The 26,933-nt window shown below is 37.2% G+C and overlaps 1 protein-coding gene across 1 annotated transcript in view; it reads left to right on the top strand.

Annotated features, from left to right (window-relative positions):
* Positions 1-3,676: 3,676 nt before the first annotated feature.
* Positions 3,677-26,933, top strand: part of SLC26A5 (solute carrier family 26 member 5) — a 46,476-nt gene continuing 23,219 nt past the window's right edge. The window contains exons 1-4 of the mRNA XM_039848978.1: positions 3,677-3,733; positions 7,234-7,356; positions 24,787-24,944; positions 26,687-26,826. Coding sequence (XP_039704912.1) covers positions 24,793-24,944; positions 26,687-26,826 — 292 coding nt within the window. The 5' untranslated portion in view covers positions 3,677-3,733; positions 7,234-7,356; positions 24,787-24,792. The remainder of the gene's footprint in view (positions 3,734-7,233; positions 7,357-24,786; positions 24,945-26,686; positions 26,827-26,933) is intronic.

Genomic DNA, 26,933 nt, shown 5'->3' with positions numbered 1-26,933 from the left:
GATGTGCCATGCTACTTGCACTTCCAGGGTTTTTGCACATACTGGTTCCTCCTCACGCCACCTCCATTCCTTCATGTTGACACTTTACCTCGTCCTGCTCTGGATTGGGTTTTGTATTTAAATGTGTTTATACAGCTAGATTTTTTTTCCTTTAGAGCATTTACCCAAGTTTACAGTTACACGGCAAGCATAACAACATTTGCATCATAGGAGTACCAGAAGGGGAAGAGAGAGAGCAAGGAATTGAAAACCTATTTGAAAAAATAATGACAGAAAACTTCCCTAACCTGGTGAAGGAAATAGACATACAAGCCCAGGAAGCACAGAGTTCCAAATAAGCTGAACCCAAAGAGGCCCACACCAAGACACATCATAATTAAAATGCCAAAGGTAAAAGACAAAGTGAGACTCTTAAAAGCAGGAAGAGAAAAGCAGTTAGTTACCTACAAAGGAGCTCCCATAAGATTGTCAGCTGATTTATCAACAGAAATTTTGTAGGCCAGAAGGGATTGGCATGAAATATTCAAAGTGATAAAAAGTAAGGACCTAAAATCAAGATTACTATGCCCAGCAAAGCTATCATTTAGAATAGAAGGACGGATAAAGAGCTTCCCAGACCAGAAAATGCTAAGGTAGTTCACCGACACCAAAACAATATTACAAGAAATGTTAGAAGAACTTTGAGGAGAAGGAGGAGGAGGAGGAGGAGGATCGAAGATACGAATAACAAAATGAAAAAAAACTGCATACCTATTAACAATTACTTTCAATGTAAATGGATTAAATGCTCTAATCAAAAGACACAGGGTGGGTGAATGGGTAAGAAAACAAGACCCTTACATATGCTGCCTACAAGAGACTCACTTCAGATGGAAAGATACACATGAACTGAAAGTAAAGGGATAGAAAAAGATCATTCATGAAAATGGAAACAAACAAACAAAAAAACCTGGGTTGGCAATACTAATACCAGTAAGCTTTAAAACAAAGGCTATAATGAGACAATGAAGGACCCAGTAATTCTTCTTCTGGGTATTTATCTGAAAAAACCCAAAACACTACTTCAAAGAGACATGTGAATCCATATGTTCATTGAAGCATTATTTATAATAGCCAAGGAGGCAAACTGGTGTCCATCAGTGGACGAACTGATAAAAAATAGGTGGTACATATATACAATGGAATATTAGTCATAAAAAAGAATGAAATATTATCTACAATAACATGGATGGACCTAGAGAGTATTGTACTGACTGGACTAAGTTGGACATAGAAATACAAATGCCATATGATTTTACGATTTTACTTATATGTGGAATCTAAAAAACAACAACAACAAAAAATGAACAAACAAAACAGAAACAAACTGATAGATACAGAGAACATTTTGACGGTTTCCAGATGAGAGGGGAGTTTTGGGGGTGGGTAAATAGGGGGACAGATTAAGAAGGACAAATTGGTAGTTATAAAAACGTTATGGAGCTATAAAGTACAGCATAAGGAATATAGCCAATAATATTGTAATAACTATGTATGGTGTCATATGGTTACTACGTTTATCAGGATGATCATTTCATAAATTACATAAATGATTAATCACTATGTTGTACACCAAAACTAATATATTATATGCCAAATGTAATTGAAAAATAAATATTTAAAAATAAAATAAAGACCATATACAGCCACCATTTGTGTATGAATAGAGGGAGAGTGGAACAAAAACACATACATATTTTTGTTTAACTTTAAGAAGAGAAGCACAAGATGAACAAACCAGAAAATCATGGAGTTGGTTTCTCACAGGGGATTGGGGGGAACAAAGGAGGGAAGACACTTCTCTGACTACACCATTGTATGGCTTTCATTTTGGGAATCATGTTAATGTTCTATGAATTCAATAATTAAATCTAGCCACCAAGAATGGGAAAGGGGGGAGGGGAGAAAACATGAAAGTAAATTAATCTCTAAACTAGAAATAGTAGCATTATCTAACTTACAAAGTTGTGATATGAGTTAATATCTGTAAAATGCTCAGAACAGTGCCTAGCACATGCAATCACTGAGCAAGTGGTAATCAGTTTTCCTATTACAATTGTTACTTTAATTACCTGGGTACTGCTTCCAAAGTTGTTCATTATCCACCTGTCTATGGTGTTACTGCTCAAATTTAGTCCCCTATCAGCCTATCAGCACCACCTAGAGGCTTGTTAGAAATGCATCTCCCAGACCTGCTGAACCAGCATCTGCATTTTTAACAAGATCCCCAGGTGATTCTTAGGTACATCGTTTAAGTCCTGGGCTGTAGGACGTGTTTATAACAAGATGGCAAAGGCCAAGTATCAAATGAATGACACCATAAATGCACGTCTCAGGGACCCAATTCCTCTTAGTATCTCATGCTGTTAGAATTTATTCAGAGATGTTCAGAGATGTTCAAAGCCGGAAGAAAAGTAAAATTAGTTTTATACACATGCCCAGATACCAGTAATTTCTCAGCACAGGACTCTCAGTGTCCTGGTGCCCTTGAAGAGAGTGCCCTCGTGTGGAACAGAGAGAGAATGTCCAGCTCTTCCTCGAGCAAGCATGAGAGCAGCTCCAGGAGTGATGCCTGGCCTCTGCTCAGAAGGTAGGGTTTCATTGTCAGACACCACTGGTGTCTTCAGGAGCACTTTTCAGCTTTAAGACAGTTTGCCAAAAAGCTAGTTCCATTACATGTGTCACTAGATTGTTCACGAGCAGAAATGCTCAAAGCAGAAAAAAAGATGACCCTGATGAGCCGACTATAATCCTTGCTAAGACATAGGCCAGAGGAAAGATTTTATATTGAAATCATTCTTATCTTTCACTTTCTTGGATTTGGGCACTCCAACTACGGTGATCTCTGTTTCCTAGTTATTAGAAATAAAACGCTCCTTCCTCCTTCCCTCTGTTCCTAATTTCCTTCCTGCCTTCTTTCTTTCCTCTTTCGTTCCTCCTTCCTTCTCTCCCTCCTTTTCTTTCTATTCTCCGTGTTTCCTCTGTTTATATTCCTTTTTCCAAAATAGCATGTTATGTTGTTTTAAAAAAAAAAAAAGTTGTTTTATAAATTCTAACTCGAAAGACTGAAAATGGATCTGTCACTGTCTTGTTGCACAATATGTGCAGGTAAAGTTGTAATGGAAGGTAGTTCATCAAAGCTTTTTTAAATTGCACATTGTCAATCAACATTTTGATGTTCCTGTGTCAGTTCGAGTCTCCACAATGACTATATTTGAAAATATGTTAGAGTGTTTCCATTTTCTAAATAATAATTGTTTCCTACTTGGATACTATCACTTATTTATTGTGCTTTCTTCAGCCTGGAACCTCTCAATTTGTCTCCTACTTCCCACCTCTAAACTACAGGAATCCCGCCCTGAGGAGTTCACGGGCAGTGGGAGATGAAAGTGGCTGTCATTTCCGTAATTTTCACGGGTTGGACCGGCGGGGTATTAGTTCCCAAGCACACCTAAGAAGGTCTGGGCGCTGAGAAGAGACCCGAGGCCTCAGGGGTCGCCCAGCGGAGGGCGGCGGGGCCCCGGGCGCGGGGCGGGGCGGGCTCGGGTTACCCGCGGCAGCGCCTCCTCGGCCGCGGGCGCCTCCTCCGAGAGCCGCGCGTGGAGGCAGCTGCGCGGCGTCTAGGCGGCGGCGGCGGCTCCGGAGCGCGGCGGGGCGGCGGCTCCGCCCAGGGCAGCCCCGGGCAGCGCCGGCGGTGAGTGCGCGCGGGCCGCGCGGGGTCTGGGCGCAGGGCCGGGGGAGCGGGGGCGCTCAGAGCGCAGACTGCCGCCCCCGCGGGGGCGCTCGGCGACGCCTGTCCCGGCGGTTGTCTCCGCTCTGCCTCTGTCTCTGGCTCCTAACTCTTTCCTAAAAATAATAGTCAGCAAACGACTCTAAACCCGACAGGATAAAATCTCAAGAAGAGCTGTCCTTTGCAAACCTCCGCTAAATCCTGCCCCGCAGCCGCAGCAGCTTTGGTGTTTACCAGCCGTTTGCGACTGGATCCTTTCACAGAGGTTTGCGTCCCTTTGGTTCTAATGCAGCTGTTTGCTTCTTGTGGTTTCCTAGCTTCTCAAACGCCCTCATCCTTGCCGTGCTGTGGCCACTATCAGACGCCTTCTCAGTTCTGGCCTGTTTGTACCCTGGCCGATTTTCTTAAGAAATAACAGTATTTGCTTTCGCCCCCTCCCGGAGACCAGGCGCTGCCTCCCGTTGTGCGAGGTGCGTCTCCCCGCTTCTGCTGCGCGGGGTTCCAGTCAGGGGACCCCCACCCCACCCCCGCCGCCCCCAGCGCTCAGGCTGCGCTCGGGTCTCCGGCACCTCCGTTAACCAAGCAATTACTAGGAGCCTTCCTGCCCCAAAACTTGGTAGCGGCGGCCTCGTGCCTAAAACCATTCTCCCTCCTACAACCTTACGGTGGTGAGCGCGCTACCATGATAGCGGTTCTGCTCTGCGCGCTGGAAGCTCCTGGCTTCTGTTGAGTGAAGACGGTCCAGCAGGAAATCAACTGACTGGTATTGAACGCCCCACGGGGTGCGCACTCGGGGCCAGGCCCAGCCGCGGAGTCGCGCTGGGCGCACTTAGTGAATGAAGGTCAAGCCCACAGAGGTGAAAAACAGCAAGAGTCCGCTAGCTGTGAAGAAGGCATCCGAGGATAAGTACTGTGTTATCAATCTGGAGTCTAGAATTTTAAAAACACAAATGGAAACTTCTATAACAAAAATGGAAATTTGGGGAGGAGGACTGAAATTCAGCTTTTTCTTACCTGAAAACCAGGATTAACAATGCGCGTTAGATACAAATGTGTAATCTAAAGTAAACTTGGAAATGGAGAGGGAGTTCGAAGTAAGTGATAAAAGTACAGCTGACCCTAGAACACCAGTTTGAACTGCGTGAGTCCACTTACACACAGCTTTTTTTTCAGTAAGTAGGTACAGTACTGTAAACGTACTTATAACTTAATAACGTTTTCTTTTCTCTATCTTTATTATAAGAATACGGTATATAATACATATACAAAACGTTTTAATCGACTGTTTATGTTATAGCTAAGGCTTCCGGTCAACAAACAGCTTCTAGTAGTTAAGTTTGGGGGAAGTCAAAAGCTATATTTGGATTTTTGACTGCATGGGGGGGCACCCCTAACCCCCGCATTGAGGAGTCAACGGTATAACCCTTTAAAAATGAAATTTGAAATAGATTTTTGCCTGGCAATCCTTATAATTACTGTAGTATTTCTTTGTATCAGAAGACTTTCAGGCAGGGGACAGGAAGCTTGAGAGAGAAATTCAAACTAATTTGCATTAGAGAGAACTTTAGGGTGAAGAATTCCTAGGTAAGGTTGCTATGGCTGATACCTTAAGTGCACTGCTGGAAAGCATTCTAGTCTGTTAAGTAACACCTGAAGCCCCAATTCTGTTACGTAGCATTTCTTTTTTTTCTCTCTTTAACTACTCTGAAACTATACAGAGTTACACGTTTCTCATTAATTTATGAGCGATACCAAAAGAATTAACTCAATCCAACATGTATTTGAGCACCTTGCCTGTATGAGGTACTTTTCTAGGAGCTGTAAAGGAATGAATGGAAGATGGAATTTTCCAATTAAAACAACAGCAACAACAGTGGACTGGTTTGTAAGGTTTTCACTGCCTATTCAATTTAAAATCAAAAACATTCAAGCTTTCATTTCATTCTGAATACCAAGTGTGTCCCCTGGTATCCTGATCATTTTGTTATTGTTCTATTGCAGGTAGTCGGCACTTTATTAATTCCAAAGTAAAAGGCTTTCTGGGAAATATAACCTAAATAAGAAGCTATGTCCATTTCCCTATCATCTGCATTATCATTGTGTTAATAAAGTCAAAATCAACAAGAAAAAATAGGATGATTTTCTTTTCCTTTGATTTCAAACTAATGAAATCTTGCATGACAGAAGACAAACTCAGCATAGGTAAATTTAATACTCTGGTGTTTCCCAAACTGTTTTTATCTAAATTGGACAAAATTTAGATAAATTTTATCTAAATTTTTGGAGGGTAAATCCAATTTCATGAAATCTTCCAATCCTTTTGGAGGATAGTTCCAGAGGCCAAGTTCATGAAAATGAAAATCTGTCATTGTAGATACTAATACCATCAACATCATCATCTCCCCAACTTCACCCTGAAAACAGTTGTATTCTAGGGAGCTTTTGGGAGAGGACAGATCTTCTTAAAAATCTGGCCAAAGCTAGGGGCTTTATCACCAGAAAAAATTCACCCCCATTCACAATGTTGCATCTTTCAGAGGATTCATGGTGCCCAGGAATAAGACATCGCTTTAGAACAAGGGCAGAATTAGTCAGAGGTAGGTAAATGGAGGAAAATGGAAATGAAGCAAGGATGTGGGTAAATCTACAAACCGAGTGGATATAATTTAATTTCGAATAGAATAAATACCTAGCCTTTGAGTAAGTGTTCTGTGAATGGGGAGTAATAATTGTATTATTTGTGAAAGATTAAAGGCAGATTAGTCATATTAAATTTTAGTTGGTCAAGATCAGCTTTTATTTTGAACCTTATGAATCTCATATTCCAATTTTTCTTGTTCTTCTCAAAGAAAGTGCTTCTGAGATGATTTTCTTCTTTCAGGACAGTCTCTCACATGCCAAGTTTCATAGCTATGAACTGCTAAGTATGGGAATGGTTGCATTCAAAATCTCTCTCTCTCTCTCTCTCTCACACACACACACACACACACACACACACTAATGCTAGTAGCTCAGCTTTGGGAGGGAGATATATTTATTTATTTTCATTTTAATTATATAATTACCATTTCCATATAAACCACTGTAATAATAGCAGTTGTGTCTTGGGAGAGAGTTGGTTGTTATTAGAAATGAATGGACAGGGGTGGTTCCATAGAGTAGTGGTTAGCATGTCTGCTTTACACACAGAAGGTCCTGGGTTCAAGCCACAGAGGGGCCTCAGCCCATATCCCAGGTGTGCCAGGCTTCAGGAATGCCCAGCCAGTGTATGGGAGGAGGTGCCCCACCCTGCCTTCAGAGATCCAGTTCCTTAGGGGAGATGGCAACATCTGTAGGTCAGGGGTGGAGGTGGAGGGGGTGAGGGAATTAAAAAAAAAAATGAATGGACAGCATTAAGAAATAATTTGGCTATAACTTCTATCAAAGAACAAAGCAGCTATGAATTAACTTTCTTTTATACCTAGGGCCCAAGAGCCAGCTCTTCCTTCTCCAGCTCTCATCCCCACTGACCAAGTTTCCACTGAACTGCTAGACCTCCCAGCTGGGGACCCTGTCTCCTGCCCCTTTGTGCTACACGTTGGATCTGGGTAAGTAAAGGGCCCCCTGGAACTAGTAAAACTGGAGAATGGATTCTAGATAATGATGGATTTTACCTGGACCAAAGGATCCTTAACATTTCCAGAGGCCTGAGTCACACTGAGAGAGAATGCCAGAACCATCACAGCTTACTCTCCCCTTTTAACTTGGATCAGGACTAACCTAACTGATTCTTAGATATTAACCAGATCTGACTTACGTTATTCTTGAGTAACAACTAAGTGGCTGGTCACAATCCTAGAATGTCATTGAGAGACATTTATTAGATGAGTAAATTAATGGAGATCATGATTTTAATCCATATTCAGCCATTAACTAGGTATGTGATCTTGGAGACATAACAAGTCAATTAAATTCTTTGGACCTTAATTTTTCTATGTATAAAATAAAGGTATCATATGGGATTAGTAGTTCTTGATGTATATGAACCACCTAGAGAGTTTACTAAAAACAAACAAACAAATGAAACCTAAGTCAGAGATTCTGATTTAATCAGACTGGGGCAGGCCCAGACATCTCTATTATTTTTTAAAGCCCCCTCCTCAACCCTCCACAGATACATAGAAAACATAATGACCAGCCAAGATGGGAAATTACTGGGTTAAATAATCATTACAAACAGATTCTCAGATTATGTCACCTAAAGATAGAAGATAGACCTACAAAATTCCTTTTATACACAGTCTAACTCAGTATCACATACGTTTAATGGTAACCAAGCCTAACCATGTCTTTCTAATAAGCAGACCAAATTAAATAATTTCAGTTTATTCAGGGAAGGTGCTATTCCTCCCCACCAGTTCAGTATTCCCATAATGCTTTGAAAGTCCTCTCCCTCCCCCCGCTCACATAAACACACACACATACACACACTCACACTCACTCACTAGCACCAAGTATGTTTCGATGGACTGAATTTGGTATAACTCTGCCTATCCAAGATGATCACTTGTACCTACAGGTCCCCAGAGAAGATTATCTCTGTTCTCTGGTATCTATGCCAGTGTTTAATAGCCTATTGAAATTTCCTCCTAGAGGTGATATGTGGCTTGTTTGGGTCAGGGAGAAAGGTGTCAGCAAAGGATAAGGATGATCACCTAGATCCTTGCTGAAATGTGAGCTTCTGTGCCCAAAGTGAGATAAAAAAAAATGATCCCCACACCTTCTCAAGTAGTTGTAGACTATCCAGTTACTAGAACTGGGGTAGGAAAAAAAAGAGTACATTGTTTACCTTAATCATTTGTTGGGACCTAATCTTGTCAATACATTGTAAATTCTGTAGATATTGAAAATTATTCTTAGATTTAAAGGATAACTTATTAAATTGTAATCCATGAAATTTATTACTTTTTTTCTCCTTCTGCTCTTCATATCTCAAACACCTAGAAGAAGAAAAAATAAATAAAACAGTGTGACTGTCAGATCACTAAAAGAGAGACAGACATGAGTTGACAAAAGATGGGAAGGCATTAGGAGGAAACGTAGAACAAGGGTAAGAAGGCCCATGGATTGCAGGGAGCTACTCTTATTTCTTTCTTTCTTCTCTACTCTTGGTCTCATATCTGCTACAAATTTATTCTCCAACTTTCTAAAATTTAGGCAAATCACTGTATCCCACCTGCTCTGTGTTGGTAAGTGTGAGCTCAGGGCCCATGCTTCCTGTGTGTTCCTTGCAGTCTTCCATACATAGTGCATGGAGTTGTATCTCCCTGGGTGAATCTGCTGCCTGTACATACTTAGTCTAATCCAGCATTGACCAATCCCAGGGCCTGACTTACTTCTAAATAATGTCTTAGGTGTGGAATAATTTTTTCTGGATTGGAAAGCTATTAGCACCAGAATTCTTCACCTTTGTGTCTCAGAGGAACTGCCCTTACCTTGTGTCAAAAATCTGTTGGAGAACTACAGAACCAGCTCAGCCCCACCTCTCCATCCACCTAGAACTGGTTGCACTCACTGCCATTAAAAAAACAAATTATAGAATTGGATTCATTCCACGTGTCTGTTGCTAATCATTGTTCCCAAAGATTTAGTAATATTGGGCCCATGCTGTTTTGCTATTTCATACATTAGTCTTTACCTACTTCTTAAAATGAATTAAGGTTAGAATACATATACTAGGTAAAGGTGGTTTTGCCATAATAACTTTAAATCTAATGAAAAATTTAACTATTACTAAACCCTAACACCCAGTTAAGAGTTTTTATATAAGCATTTGTCCTCCCGCAAATCTAATTTTTGAAGATAGTGAGTATAGTCAGGATTGTTCTGATCCTTAAATTTCCACCAGTTTGCTTTTTAAATCTTAACTGCCTCAAAACAATTAAATGCTGGAAGACAATTAGAAATGGTAAAATTTTCTTAACTATTCTATTGAACACTTTTAACAACAATTTCCAAAGGTAGCAGGATTTTTCATTTCTTCTTTCCTTTTTCCTTGATTCATTTACTTGTTTAACAAATATTTAAGGAATTTCTACTATGTACCTGTCCTCATGTAGCTTTAACTTTCATGAAGAGAGGAGGGAAGACAGAGAATAAGGAAATAAAATACACTGTGGGTCAGATGTGTGATGAGTGCTGTGGAGAAATATAAAGCTGGGAAGAAGCCAGTGGAGGAGCTGGTTGGGTAATATTTAAAATAAGGTGGCCTGAGAAAGTGATATTGAGCATATACTTAAAGGTGATGAAAAAAAAGTTATGACACTATCTGGGAGTGGAGCTTTCTAACCAACACAAAGTCTCTGAGGCAAATGTGTGCCTGGTGTGTCCACAGAACAGCAAGAAGATCCCAGTGGCTGGAGCAGAGTGACAGGGTGGGAAGTAGAAAGAAATGATATCAGCATAGAAAAGAGCTATTGTGGAGCGGGAATTTGGGGAAGGTGCTCATGATCATACAGGACCTTTAGGACCATTTCAGTGGGATACTGGTCAGGGGACATTAAGATGAGGTTTCTTACTGTTTCTTCAAAATAGCAGCAGCCAGGTGTTCTTCTTTCTTCTTCGTTACACACTCTAGATGTTCCCCAGCTTGCTTTCTCTCACTAAATCGGCCTCTACCCATTCTTCCCCTGGTTGTTCCTTTTTCCCAGGCAGGCTATAAAGTGGAATTCAGTCTCCCATTCTCCTTGCTTTCCTGATGCCCTGAAGGTTAGGTTTGCCCTTCCTTTTTTAGCTACTAGTTACTAAAAAATAAAAACTGTCAGTCCCCAAACCAACAATCATGAGAAAAATTAATAAATTTATACAAAATATTTTTTGGTTTATACGGTAGCCCAGACACAAAGTGGTTGCATTGCTGGTGTGCTAAATTTAGCCTGCTGAGTCTACACATTGTTTGATAAAAATTTGTGTTGGTCTCTAACAATTAAAAAATTAAAAAAGTTTTCGTTAAAATGTAGTTTCAAGTTCTCATTGAAAATTGGATGTTCTATTTATATGAAGTTCTAGAATAGGCAAAACTAATCTGAGGTAATAGAAATCAGAACTGAGGCTGCCTGATAGGGTGTGGCAAGCATAGGGACACAAGAGAGCATTTTGAATGGTAAAAAGTTTCTATTATATTAGTCTGAAATGCACAGTATAACTCATTAAACCATATACAGATCTGTACAGTTCACTATATGTCGAACCTCAATATAAAGAACATTTGAAAATGGAAGCCAGCATTCAGTGAGCGCTGAATAGTAGCTGACCGCTTTGGGCTTGGCACACGCTCTCTAGATGGGCAAAGAGTCACTTGGTTCACTTCAATCATTGCCATTACCTACTTGTCCTCTAGTAAATGGTACTGAGGTGTCATTCCTACAGCAGACTCTTGGCAGTTTTGGTTTCACTATCAGTGGGGAATGAATCTGAAAGGGCCTGATATATTTAATTTGGCAGTAAAGAAAATAGAACCTACTTCCTAGGGTTGTATGTGAAGCATGTAACAAAAACAGACCTGATAGCTTGGATCAGTCGAGCAGCTCACCTATATCAATCTCTCAGTTAATGGTGTTCTGAATGAAATCTGGGATTCTCAGAGGTCTCTGAACCTGATTCTCACTCTTCTTCTAGAATGCCAAGGGCATCCTGCATTTGAAGATTCCACCTCTGAGAGAATGACAGAAAGAACCTTTTACTCCTATTATTATCACCTAAAACTTATTTTTATTATTCTTTTATGAAAATAATAGTGTCTACTATAGAATCCTAAAGTATAGATAAAAATAAAATTACCCACAATTCCACGCATCCGAACATAACCTCTGTTTACCATTTAGCAGTAAATGCTTTCAAATCCTTTTCCATACATCTATATATTTTGTGTTAAAAATCTGTTTGATTACTAAAATTTAGCGCACAACTGGCCAGTTTGAAAAATGAAAAAATAAGTCAAAGATTAAAGATGACTGACTAAGCACAAGCATTTGCCTTCTCTCTATCCTATAACTCTTAAATGGCATAATTTTTTTTACAAAGACCAGGAAGAACTCTGAAGAAAATGGGATAAGAAAATGTTTGAAGGTAAGTTAGTGATGAAACAGAACCCAGAATTAGTACAAGAAGGACCACCATGAGAATGAGAGTGACCATCTAGAAAGAAGCTCTGAGCACGGAGTCAGTTAGCAAGGACAGAGAGCAGGCGTGAGCAGTGGGGACCTGAAAGCAAAGAGATGAGTAGAAAGCCTTTATGGGTTAGTTAAGGTGAACCGGTACTTCTGATGAGTTTGTCATTGTAGAGTAAATCCTTTCTCTTTGCAGCATTTAGAAAGAGGGTGAGCCCTGTCCTGAAGGCCAGCTGTTGCCTCCTCACCCTAAAGCCAACAGAGCCCATTCTGGTACATATAGCCTACTAATCACCATTCATTCAGGGAAGGATCCTATCCTGGAAACGCTTATATACATGATAGTAGAGAAAATGGATACCAATTAACCAGAAAAGTCAGTGAAGTCTTTAATTTATACAAAAATGTTATAACCAATAATAAACAACCTGCCATATGAAGTGCAGCAAGATTAACAGTTACTAATACCAGAGATATATCATTTAAAGTAATTTAAAAAAATTTTGTGTACCCTCAGAGTAATTAAAAAGATATTGTTTCCATATAACAAAAACAGACTTCTATTAAGAAGGAGCCATCAGAAAGCAGACAAAAAAGATCTTGAAATTTTAAAAAAAACTATTAAAATAAAAAAAAATTTATTAGAAGGGCTAAAGATAAAGTTTAATAAATCTTGAATGCACAACCAGCTAACAAAGGGATGGAGAATATATATGCTAGAAAAGATAAGAAGCATAGAAAAGCAGTTCAGTAAGTTCAATACCAGTCTATTGGAGCTCTAGAAAGAAAAAAAAAGAAATAGAAGAAAAGAAGTTGACAGAGAAATACTAGGAAAAAATTTCTTGTAGTTGGAAAAAAGTATGAGTTTAAAAGTGTCCATCAAATGAATGGGAGAAAACATCCATACAGAGATAAAAATCATAAAATTTCAGAGTCAAGGATACAGAGAGGCTCCCAAAACTTTCTGAAAGGGACAATAAAGTCACTTAAGATTGATATGTCTTATCCTTTGTGAACTGGATACAAAGCTACAATAGAGCAGCGCCTTCAAAATTGTGGGGCGAAATTATTTTGAACTTAAAATTCTATTTCCAGTAAAATTATCAATTAAGTGTGAGAGTGAAATGAAGACATTTTCAGACGTCCGAAGACTCAGGCCATTTCTTCCATGTACTCTTTCTAAAGCAATTACCTAAGGATATTCTTCAGCAAAGTAAGGGTAGAAAGCAAGGAGGAAGATGCAGAATAAGAAAGTGTAATTCCCCAAGGGCAATTAAAATAAATCCCAGGCTGACAGATGTATATCAGGCTTAGAAAGAAATTGATACAAATTAGGACACGTAGTGAGCTCTAAGAAGGACTTTAAAAAGAATTAAGTAAATTCCATTCAATAGGTAGAAACAGTAATGAACAATATTTAATTTACATAGTTCTAAATATGGGACTTCTAGCAACACAGAGGACTAAGTTGACTCATACAGACCTTTCTCGAGTATAAACATACAAAAGTAAAGGATAAACACAGTTTAATTGGAAATAAAGACTACCAGAAGAATGCAGAAAAGTGTTTTTAAAGAGAAATAAGTGCAGCTCATACTCAGCACAACCTATAGGAGTTTCTCTGTGGGATACAGATCCTAGCGTATAAGGGATGGGGTTGTACCATTTAAATCTGGAAAGAAGACATGGCCTTAGGGCCAAGGACACAGGGAACCATTCATCCCCCCTCTCCTATGAGCTCACAATTTAAAAAATCTATAAACCACCATAAGGGAGTCTCAGCAAACAAAACAAATATAAGAATCAGATTCCCAATAATTTAAAATAATGGAAATGTATGAACAAAATAATAAGTGTGTTAAAATTATTAAAGAGACAAGAAGAATAGGAAACCAAAGGAAAAATAGTACACTATAAAAAAGAACAGCATATTTCAAAAAGAAGATATAGGAATGATAATATAAATATTGAATATTTTTAAATTAATGTACTAGCTAAACAGCATATTAGAGGCAAAAGTAGATTAGTAAACTGGAGGCCAAATCTGAAAATACTATCTGGAATCAACCCATTGCGATTAAAGGATGGAAAATGTCAGAGATTAAAAGTTACAGTGATAGAATGGGAAACTCCAATGAGTGTCTAAGAGAAATTCCAGAAAGAGAGAATGGAGAGAATGAATTAGCTTAGATTGGTTACATAAGTAAACAAATTAAAATAGTAATATAATCTGGCAAAAATAGTAGGAAGCAAGGAGACTTAAATATTCATTTTTCATGGTAAGCATTCATAGATAATATCTAAATTTGATAAATTAAAAAATAGCTATATAATTATATTACTTAGAACAGTAGTTCTCAATCCTAGAGCAGTTTTGGCTGGAGGGTCTACTAGCAGTTAGTGTCAGGGACAAAGATGCAAAAGGCACAGAATAGATCCACACAAGTCCCAACCAAAATACTAATAACTGATTTAGAGTTAAAATAAACCCACCAGACTGCAAATTAGTACAGCCACTATGGAAAACAATATAGAGGTTCCTCAAAAAGTTAAGAGTTGATCTACCATATGATCCGGCAATCCTTCTATTGGATATTTACCCCAAAGACTTGAAACCCCATATCTGAAAAGATATTTGCACACTGATGTTCATAGCATTATTCACAATGGCCAGGACATGGAAGCAACCGAAATGTCTTACAATAGATGATTGGCTAAAGAAACTGTGGTACATATACACAATGGACTATTACTCAAATATAAGAAGAAATGAAATACTGCCATTTGTGACGACATGGATGGACCAGACCTTGGGATGATCATGCTAAGTGAAATAAGCCAGACAGAAAAAGTTGAAAATCACATGATATCACTTATATGTGGGATATAAACCTAAAAGCAACAAATGAGCAGGACAAACAAACAGAGACTCATGGACATGGACAACAGACTAGTTGTTACCAGAGGGGAGGGGGGAATGGTGAGGGAGGAGGTAGATGGTGTAAAAGGGGTCAAATATGTAGTGACAGAAAGAAATCTAACCATCGGAGGTGAACACACAATGTATATACATATACATATATATATATATATATATATATATATATATATATATATATATATATATATATATATATGTGTGTGTGTGTGTGTCTATATATGCCTTACTGTTAAAGTGTACAGCTGAAACTTACTGGATTTCATTAACCAATGTACCATAAAAAAATTAATTTAAAAAATTTTTAATGAATAAATAAAAATAAAATAAACCCACCAGAAGAACTAAAACAAAACAATTTTTAAAAAATGGTTGCTTCAGAGAATAGAGCCAGAATTAGGGAGAAGAGGTAGTGGGAGTGGGGGTCACTGTCTTTTTCTGATTAGCCCTTCCACAATACTTGCAATTTTATCATGCCTGTATTTTTTGACCAAAGTTATTTTAGGAGAAGAAATGACTGGCAAACCAGTAGATTCTTCTTCCATCTTCACTTAAGTAGAGAATTTTTTCTTATTAAAAATATCTGTCATTCAAACTTAAGCATCTATTTGAATTACTGCATTTTTTATCACAAAGATTTTTTACCACAAGATTCTGGAGGTGTATCTTGTGAGTATTAATGATATTTCAAGTGTTTCTAGTTGGAAAATAAATCTTGCAATTTATCAACTATGGCATTACAACAAATTAGTGCTGGAAGGGATTCAATTTCTTTAATGGAAATGAATCATTTTTGCATGGCATGGTGGCTTTGACTAGTAGTTCCATATAGGACAAAGGAGGATGGGAGCATAGTCAAATAACTAGAGCATGTGGCTTCAAATTGGAACATATAGCCTGCCTTTTATGGTCCTAGAAGACCTGGTCTTATTCGACCTCTCCAGTTTCACTTCCTGTAACCACCCAAAACACAATGCTTTGGGATGCTTTTGGTATTCTATGAACATTTCCTATCAATTTTCACCTTCACTTCTCTGCCAAATTGCATGCCCTCACTTTTCCCTTCTACCCATCATTAAACAAGTACTTCAAATCCAGTAACCTCTCTGAAGCCTTCCTTGACTTCTAATCTTGCTTTTAATTTTGTTGAGATCACTGTTAATCTAATACACAGTTAATGAGGCAGTATAACATAAGAGGACAGTTTCTGACGTGAGCAGACCTAAATTCCAATCCCAGCTTTTATTAATCCATGGGAGCCACAGATTCTTAATCTGAAAAATGTGGATAATTCTTACTTTCCATGGATGCTGTGATTGTTTAATTGCAGTCTCAATAAATGTTAACTACTATAATTATGTTTAACTATTATTATATATAAATAAGAAGCTCACAGAAATGTCTATTATTCATCTTATTTTAAGTCGATTTGTAGTTTTTATGTGCTTACTTTGTAAATTACCCAATACTTAAAATGAACATTAACATTGTTTGAATATGAACTATTTTTTATCATCACACACATAAACTCACACAGATAAAAATAAAATCCCACTTATAATAGCAAAAATTTGGAAGTAGCCTAAGTATCTAATAATAAGGAAAATGGTTAACTAAATCATGATACATATATATTTAGAAAACTTACAACCACTAAAAATTATGCTTCTGAAGTTGTTTACTGACATGGCAAAAAGTTTATGATATATTATTAAGTAAAAAAATTTAATGCAAAACTGTTAAGATAGTATATCGGCCATGTAAATATACATTATATATGTTCAAATTTATGCATTTGTAATATACATTTAATATGTATCATTTATGCCTGAGAAAAATGAAAAATTTCCAAATTTTCACAGTGCTCATATATTACTTTTATAATAAGAAGGGAAAAAGTAACATGTAACATGATTTATATATCAAAGGCCATTGGTCTCATTTCCTAATGTCAGTATTTCCTTTCCGCCAATCTTTCTGCCATCTCCCAAACTTTCTGTGTTCCCCTGCATGCTCTATTATATCATATGCCTCTACACACCTATAAGAAATCCTTAAAAGGATGTAGATTGCTGCAAAGACATTTGATGACAAATTTTCCAAGGGCACGTACCATAGCTTGTTTATCTCTAAGTAGTCAGCTTGCATATTATAGCCAAACATAGAAGTAGAGGGTCAGTAAAATGCAATTTCTACTGAATAAATGAGTAAATGGAGACCCAAGGCCGCCAGAAATGGAGCAGGTAAAAGGAAATAAGCATAAAATGATTAAAAAGGTAATAATAAATATCGATCAAGTACCTTATTCTAAGTGCTTTATATTTCTGAGATCAGTCCTCTGTACAAGCACTGTGAGAATTAGCTAAGACAAATTATGGAATATCCATACAATAGCGTACTATGCAGCTGTTTAAAAAACAAATAAAAGAAGAAGCTCTTTAATACCTATATGGAAAGATCACCAAGGTATTTTATTAAGTGAAAAAAAAGCAAGGTGCAGATATTGTTAAGTTATACTACCATTCATGGGAAGACGACTGTATATTCATATCTGCTTGTGTATAAAATATCTCTGGAAAGACACACAGGAAACAGACACCCTGGTTGCCTCCCAGCCATGGAATGAAAGTGAGACTTCACTCTCTTTTTACACATGAATTTTTGAGCCATGTGAATATAATAGTGATTCAAAAAGACAATTAAATAATAAAGAAAAATAATTATCCCCATTTAGAAATGAGCAACCTGAGGTTGAGGGAAATTAGGTACTCTGTGCATAGTAATAATAATAATCAGTCACAAAAATTGAGTACTTACTGTGTGCCAGGCCCCCACGATAATACTTTAGAAACATTTTCTAATTTGTTCCTCACAGATCTTTAATGAGGTTTTATTTTTATCTCAGTGTTATAGCTGACAGATCTGAAGGAAACGTAATTTTCCAGTCCAGGGTACTTGGAAGTAATAATTACTCTGGGACAGCAAGCCTCAGGCAGGACTTACAGTCATCCTACTTATAATTTGATCAAATAATTTGCTGGATATCCTGTCATAATGGCAGAAGCCAGGTGGAACTGAGGTCTGTGTGATTCCACAGCGTACACTTGTAACTGCCATTTATGGAGAAGCAAATGACAAAAAGCTTTTAGCTAAAAACATATGGTTGTGAAGTGCCAGTTCCAGCCTCCAAATACAGTCCTTCTGAACCCAAAGCCTACCTTAGGGTGTTGCCTATCTGAATATTAATCTAAGAATCTTTTACCAGAGGAAGATAAATATAAAAGAAGAGGGAAAGGATGGGTGCTAATATTTAACTTCAGGCTAAATACTCAGGAAACTTGTCCTTCACCTCTCAAATACACTCAAGAGAGCATTTAGTCAACAAATGTCTGGGAGCCTGCGGCATGCCAGACTGTGTGCTGAGTATTCAGAGACTATGGTCCTGCCCTCATAGAGCTTACGATTTACGTTCAGGATCAGCTTGCATAGATTTTAGGGCCTTTGCTTGTCCAACGTGTTCAGCCACTGCAATTAGTCAATGATTATCAATAAGGGAAAGAAGATAATATATCCTGGTTGTGTTAAGAGTCCCAGAAGTATAGAGAAGAGGAAGCAGCTTTTTCAAATTGCTTTTTGAAAGTGGAAAATGACTATGTCCAAGGAGGTTGAAAATTCAAGAGTTTAGAAAAAATTACTTCTCTGGACTATAATTCATGAAGACTTTTCTATATGCTGTGTACATTATAGAAAAGTTTATGTCCTGTTGCCCTGGGAAGTGTAGAAACCTTTCATAATAAATAACATTTACTTTTGTTAGTTATTCGTGCTGATGCCCATAGAGAAATTATGTGAAAGATAGAGTTAAATTTGGGAATCAGATAGTTGAAATTAAAAGGGTAACTAACCTGCATTTTTAGAGTTGTAAAGATGTAAGTTAATTACTTTGAATAGGCAAATGGATGCTCTGAGACGCTCTTTTCTGATACCTCCAGTGCACAATGAAGATTAATCACTCACTGTCAAACTTAAAGAAAAACGTTATTGAACTGGTGTGTGTGTGCTTTGTTTTAGACAACTGAATCCATCCTAGTTTAAGCACAAAGATTTAATTGGCATTTTGAACAAACTTGCCTAATACTAATTTTAAAATGTCACTGGAAATGTTATTTAAAGATAAGGAAACTTAGACCCAGAGAGGCAAGTTATTTTTCCATATTTATTCAACAAGCATTTTTGAAGCCTGTGTAACAGTCACTTTACAGAAATCAACTGTATTGGGTTTCTGCTCTCATGGAGCTTACAGTCTGGTTTCCAAACAGGTTGTCTATCAATCTCACTTCAATAAAAAATACAGGTTCCAGAATTACTAAGTTAGAATCCTGAAAAGGCTGGGAAAGTTGTGGTTTCAAGCTCGCCAGATGATTCTGATGTGCTTCCAAGTATGGAAACTCCTGATCGAGTTGACCCTGTTATCATAGTGTAGAACGGCTCAGGTGCTTGAGGTGTAGAACTAGGGCTAGACCTCGACCTTTTCCTCCAATGTGGAGCATCTTCCTCAAAACCATGGTGAATCTTCATTATTGGCAAGCAACTACTTCTTGCTTTTAGTTTGAAGTTTAAAATGTTGCTGCTGTTTTGTGATCATTTTTATTTATAAATATCTGTGCCTTTTAAATTTGATGATTACTTTGAATAGGAAATAAGTTTTGCATTTTGAGAATATTTCTGGATAAGTCACTTACCCCTAAGTGAGTGTAGTTGAGTTCATTTTCTCACCTACAAAGTGAGGCATTAAATTGGATGATCTCTAAGATTACTTTTGGATCTAGAAATCTGTGATGAAAGATGTTCTAAACTATTTTTAAATCCCTTTTTATAGCTAGGGAAAACAGGACCTGAATGAACCTCTAGGTCGATTGGATTTTTCTGTCATTAGAATTTTTGTTTGAGGGCTTACCAGAAGATTTGTCCCTTTAGGCTATCTCAGAAGTGACTTTTCTCATGTGAGGGTTTGTTTTACAACTTGGTGATTTATATTTTCAATTAGCATACTGAAAACTCATTATCTATCAGATAAAGAGTCTGGTCATTTGATCTCCTTGCATTGGTCCCTTGGTTACTTTGCCTCTGTTCTTCTGATAAAGTTGTTATTGATAGCCTTCAGGGCTTTAACTATTCAATCATTGTTGATGAGCATTAAAAGTTCTCCCAAAGGACAGCTTTTCATTATAATATCCTCTTCTCCTTTCCAGACCTTACCCTTCCCAGCAGTCCTTTCCTTTCCCACTTAAGACATCTCTAAACTGCTAGTTATCTCAAGGACATAGACTAGAGCCAGGGTCTTAATTCCTCAAAAATATTTGAGAATCTCCTCTTTACTCTGCCTCTTCCTAACACACTGAGATTTCTGGTTGCCAGATTTAGCAAAGAAAAATATAAGATACACAGTCAAAATTGCTTATCTGACATTCAAATTTAACTGGACATCCAATATTTTATTTGACAACCCTACATAAAGTACATTCCCTAATGCTTTCCTAAATCCATCTAATGTTTTGAGATCTAAATTTCTTTGAGATTTACTCCCAATTTAAACCCTGAATGATATGTTTGTAACAACTAAGACTGCACTTGCATGAAGTGTGGCAGATGTTGGCACTGCCTACCTAACACAACTCCCTTTTGTTGTGAGAACATAAGAACAGAAACAAGACTGCTTGAAAACCTAAGCTCAATATTTTCCTATTTTGCAATTTTTATTAAATTTTCAGAGGTACAAATAAGCAAAGACAGTAATAAAATGTATTGCATACAATTTATTTACACCTTAGTCAGTTTTTTTCTTTTTGTTTCATAGGAAAGGTGAGTAGATGGGTGTGGATGTTTACACTGCCATCCCTTAGTGGTTTTGAACCTTGGCTGAGCACTAGGATCACCTAGAGAGTTTTACGCTCTCAATCCCTGCCTGCCTCTCAGACCAATTAAATCAGAATCCCTGGCAGTGAAGTCAGGTGTCAGCACTAGTTAAAACTGCCCAGGTGATTCCACTGTACAGCTAGGGCTAAGAACCAATTCCCTAAAGAATGACATTCAAAGGATTTTTTTTTTCATATTTCGAAAAATATTTAATGACATAGGAGAAACATAATAACAATAGAGAAAATGATATTTTGCAGTGACAGTTGGAAATCAAAGGATTTTTATTGCTAAATCATATCCTTATACTTCAAATTCCTCTTCAAATTTATTTTATGTACTTTTTCAGTAAGCCTGTTATATATTATGCCATACTATATTTTATCATGTTATATTGTATTATAAAGATTACTTTTTAAAAGGATTTCATCTGGCTTTAATCATGTCACTGATTCATTATTAATTTTTTAAAAGCGTATTATTGGCTTTTGTTTTCAAATGTCTCTTTTTGATTTTATGTCTTTTTTGTATTTATTTCTCTGTCTCTCTTAGGTTATAAACCAGTGGTTCTTAGCCCTACTCATTAGAGTCATCTTAGGGTGCTTTTTTAAAACATTTCTGAGCCCCTCCCCCCCACCCCCACCAGAGGCTTTGCTCTAATTGGTCAGTTGCATAGCCCAAGGATTGTTGTTTTTTAACTGGGTTCAGGCAGACTTGAAAGCCAGTATTTTTAAATATGTCAAATACCTACCTAGCTGAGCATCTGAATTCTCTGGGGCACTTTTAAAACATACATCTAATTGCCCTACTTAACAGAATTTTAAGAGGTTCATGGTGAAGAAGCAATGAGGGGTTGACAAATGGCTTTAAGAGTAATGGGTATAAATGAGGAATTCCTGTTGGGAATGCCAAAGAACTTTGGAAAATAAGAATAAGAATGTCTAATATTTTAGAAATATTTCATTTCCTCTGCTACACTTCAGTATAAACCTATTCCATTCCTCTGAAATCTACTACATATGGGTACAGTGACTCATGCCCACACTCCAATGGAGTGAAGGTCCACTGCCCAGGCCCCACTCATGGAAATTCTAATTCAGGAGGTTCAGAGTGAGGACCTGACACCACTGCTTTAAAACCTTCCCTATGGCAGTTATAAAAATAGTCACGGGAATATAAAGTACAGCATAGGGAATATAGTTAATAATATTATAATAACTATATATGGTGTCAGATGGGTACTAGATTTATTGGGGTGATCACTTTGTAAGTTATATAAATGTTTAATCACTATGTTGTATGCCTGAAACTAATATAATATTGTATGTCAACTGTAATTGAAAAAAACTGTTAATCATATATTTAAAAAAAACCTTCCCTAGACCATTGTGATGAGTGGTCAGCACTGCACTGTAGATGATACAACATCCTTAGGCAATGATCATCACGATTCATTCCGTAGACAATGGGGCGAATTCGTGTGTGATGACAGTAAAATCATTGGTGAAACTATTTTTGCAACAGGGGCAAAATGTCTGATCTACCTGGCCTTTTTCTGAATGGCTAAATGAAGGAAGAAATAATCTTTCTGAAACAAGATGGAAAAAGACAAAGGAGGAGGTATCCAGGAAGAAAAATAGTAATGCAGTAAAAATATTTAAAACAGATTTAATCTTCTGTATTATGAAATAACAAAGAGGGAGCCTGGCATACATTATTAGCAATCATGAGGCACCAATCCAAAGATTTAATTCATTCATTCATCAGTTAGTGAGTGCCTGCCAAGAGACAAGGACTGAGCTAGATCCTGGGAATTCAGGGTATGGTGTTGCCTTGAGGAATTTATAATCTAGAAGAGGAGACTAATCATTATAATACAGTGGGAGAAAAATGGAAAATGATACATAATGAATGTTGACCTAGTCCATGGGGGGATTATATGTGAGGGGAGATTTCAGAGAAGCAGAGAACAAAACCAGGCTTTTGAAAGATACAATGATAAGGGTGTGGGGGAAATGGAAAGAGAATGAGGGGAAAGAAATGGCATTTCTTAGAGTAAGTGGAACTCTTGTGTATGGGCTCAAAAGCTTAAAGCAGCATGGTAGATTTTCTGAATTACAAACAGTTCTACAGTGCTGTCATGTAATGTTTCAGAGAAGTTGGGGGCAGGTGGAAGGCAGAGTGGTAGCGTTGCTATGTGTCAAACTCCGCTCACATACATCAGCCCAATTATTCTTGGGCATTAAGATGTGTTCCTAGAGCAGCCATAAAAAGTTAGATGAGGGATTGCCAACCAGTTTTGCTGGCCTAAAACAAAAGAGATACAGTCTTTGTCAGATTCTGCTGCAAAAATCTTTCTCCAGACTAATCTTTTCATATCATCCTTAGTACTTCATTGCATTTGATGCTAGAGTTCTCTTTTATTCTCTTGAATTTTTAACCTCCCTGGACATAGGCATTTATTTTTGCATGATGTTCTGTGGCCGATCGCACAAATCTGATTTCATTGTGCGTGTAATTTCAGTTCGGTGAAAAACTAACTTCTTACCGTGAGGGAGTTGTATTGACCAGCATTGGTGAACGTCCACATTCCCGCATTCACCAGAGAGATAACCCGATTAACCATTAACTCACACTAACCCATCCTTTCTGCTGTTAACTTCCTTCACTTGGGAACACTGGCTCTAGTTGTTGTTGTTCTGCCCTTAATTTTTTTATTATAGGGTATATAATTCAAATATGCCAAGAAATACAAAGAGTCACGTAACAAGCACCAATTTACTTACCACAGAGCTTAATCAGATCTTAACATTTTGCTGTCTTTGTGCCAATTCATATTTTACAAACTAAAACATTGCAGGTGCAATTAGTTGAAGCTCCCTATCTTTTCTGAATCTCATTCCCCTTCTCTCCAAAGGTAGCACCATCCTGATCTCAGTGTTTATCATTGTCATGCATGCTTTTATTCATTTACTACATACATATGTGTCTATAAATAACATATATTATTACTTTACAGGTTTTTAAACTTTGTTTAAAAAACTGAATCCTGGAAGTATCCATCCGCGCCTTGCATTTTTATTTGAAAATTAAGATTTTTTGATAGTGACATATATAGAATTAGTTCACTTGTTTTAACTACTGCATAGCATTAAATTTATGACTATACAAAACTTTAGTTTTTATTGCATATAGGTAGACATTTGGATTTTCTCTTATTTTTCATTATCATAAAGCTGCAATAAATATTCTTGTACATGCTTTCATTTGTGTAAATATTGGGTTTTTATTCCTAATCATTTCTTTTACCCATATAAGTAGTATTAATATATAACAAAAAAAGTCAACCATTCTAATAGTCTTATACATGTCAACATAATCAGTTTTAAAACAATATTATGATATTGCATTGATGTTTTTAACTTATAGCCTTTCACAAAAGTCACCAGGGACTTCCCTCATGGAGATATATAAGCCTCGGCTCTGAACCATAGGTCCATTTAAGGAGTAATCAAATGTGAATACAGAATTGGAAAGGAGGCTAATATACCTTCAAAAAAACCTAGGGACTGATCTTGCCCCTATTTATTTTATTTTATTTTATTTATTTTATTTTATTTTATTTTTAACATATAAATGATCAGAATTGTCTTGATTCACAAGTCCCCTAATATGGACCTAGAGCCAATTGACTGCAATATTCAGCCATTTAATTTAATACAAATTTTTGTTAAAAGTGTACACGTTACCCACTCATTGCCCTGGGAGGGAATAAGTCACATTTGATTTTTACTGATTTTGATTCCATTTCATTTATTATTGCCTACTATGTACAGATAACTATGTTAGGTGCTCTGGGGTGTCCAAGATGAAGAAGCCCTCAGAAGAACTTAGATAGGAAGAGATACTTGGGAACAGTCATCAGTAGGATTTTGGCATCTGAGATAGAGTTTTTATTTTTCCTCTTAGTGACACTCAGGAAATGCTTGTCTCCTGCTGTTGGTGAATAATTTCAGAGTACTATGGATCATGCTGAAGAAAATGAAATCCTCGCAGCAACCCAGAGGTACTATGTGGAAAGGCCTATCTTTAGTCATCCGGTCCTCCAAGAAAGACTGCACAAGAAAGACAAGATCCCAGATTCCATTGGGGATAAGCTGAAACAGGCATTCACGTATGTTGTGTTTTAACCTATTTATTTCTTTTATTCTGTCATTCAGTTATGAAAGAAGCAAGGTCAAATATATAAGGAAAATCTCGTGAAATGGAGATAAAATGAATGGTAAGCATTTGTGACATGCAGAGCTTCCACAAGGTTCAGTCAGTGATAGGTGTTTGATTGAACACGGGCTTTATCATGCATTTCACCATATTTATTAAATCTCTACTTGCCTTATGTCTGGGTAAAGATTTATATAAATAACCCGCTTTCCAATTCTTCACCACCTTCAAAATATCCACCTCTTCCTTTTGTCTCTCAGGAATGTTCTAACCTGTCTTTTTCTCTACCCTTGATTTCTAGCCCATTTGGCAACACCCCTAACGTAAGTCCTCAACCTAAGCTCTCAAGGACCTATGACTCTTTAATATTGTAAACACATACACGGCCATGTTGCAGGCCTGGGAATGTTAATACATGTGTACCTGACATGTGTGCCTATTGATAGCTCCCGAACTTCAAAACTGAACCATCTTATTACTGCTTCCTGAACCCCTGAGACCACACCTTCTGTGCTCTGCCCATTTAAGCTTCATAGTGGCCCTGTGCTCTAGGTATGATCATCAGGAGAGGTTAAAAACACAAATACTGGCATCAGACTGTCTGAGTTTTAATTCTAGTCCAGCTGTGTGCTTGAGTTTCCTGCTCTGTAAAATGGAGATAATAAGACTACTCACGTTATAGAGTTTCTGAGGGTTAGGCATATGGAGAGCACTATATAAGTGTAGCTATTGTTAATACCTCAATTTTCTAAACAAGGTATCAAATCCAGTTTGTTTCACTCAGATTTATTGCTTTTGCCACAGTGGCCCCACATTTTGCTTACAATATCTTCTTTCATCTAATTACCAGATACTCTTAACCACTAAAGACACTATATAAAATAGCGTGCATGCTGCAATAATGTATTATCTTTTGAATGGAATAAGTTACTTTCTTGTCACCAGGAGGACTTAAGGCTGTCATTGAAAATAGAACTCATCTGTCTATACTCTAAGTCAGTGATGTCTTTGATTATTGGTATAGTCTGGCAAAAGGACTGACTAAGACCCAGAACATAGACTATGTATCAAAGTTAATTGGACTATATAGGGATAAAATTCAGGACTTTGGTTTTATCAGCATGATGTTCCACCTAACCAGGACAACCAGACATGGACTCAACTACTACACTCCAGTGACAAATGATATTTCGAGTTTACCTAATCAAAGATCTCAGAGCAATAAACTCATGTTAATTAAGCTCAGAATACCTGTCTAAACTTCCTTCATTTTATAAGGATGGGGAAAACTAAATGAGAAGCTGCTGGTCAGTGGTTCCACATTCAAAAATTTAACTTGATCAGTAAGTAATTCCCCTACTTGGCTTTTGTACCAATACGGGAAGTACATTAAGGATTTTGTTTTTAAAATAATAGCTTCTGTGTTATCTCAATTATTTTGAAGATAAATTTTTATTATTTTTCATGGTCAGTTGTAGAGCATTATTATGGAGCAAATTTAGATGTTCCCATGCAAAAAAAAAAAAAATGCAAGAAGCAGCTCTTCTTGTCTCTGATCTCTGCAGAGTGAAAAGGTCATCATCTATACCAATGGTGCATTTTCACTTATCTCTAGGATATAAGGAAAGGAAAATGCCTTGGTTTGAATTCTACAGAAATGTTCCTCATTTAATCTATCTTTCTTTGTCTTCCCAGATGTACTCCTAAGAAAATAAGAAATATCATTTATATGTTCTTACCCATAACTAAGTGGTTGCCAGCATACAAATTCAAGGAGTATGTGTTGGGTGACTTGGTCTCAGGCATAAGCACAGGAGTGCTTCAGCTTCCTCAAGGTCAGTAGAATATATTTATTTCTTTTTTATTTCTCTTACTACCATCTTCTCAAACAATTGCTTGACTTTTTTTCTGTTTAATTTCATCATTATTGCAAATTCACAGT

The sequence above is a fragment of the Pteropus medius genome, unplaced genomic scaffold (assembly GCF_902729225.1).
Source record: "Pteropus medius unplaced genomic scaffold, Ma_sr-lr_union100, whole genome shotgun sequence".
Lineage (NCBI taxonomy): Eukaryota > Metazoa > Chordata > Mammalia > Chiroptera > Pteropodidae > Pteropus > Pteropus medius.
This window is presented reverse-complemented; position numbering and strand designations above follow the sequence as displayed.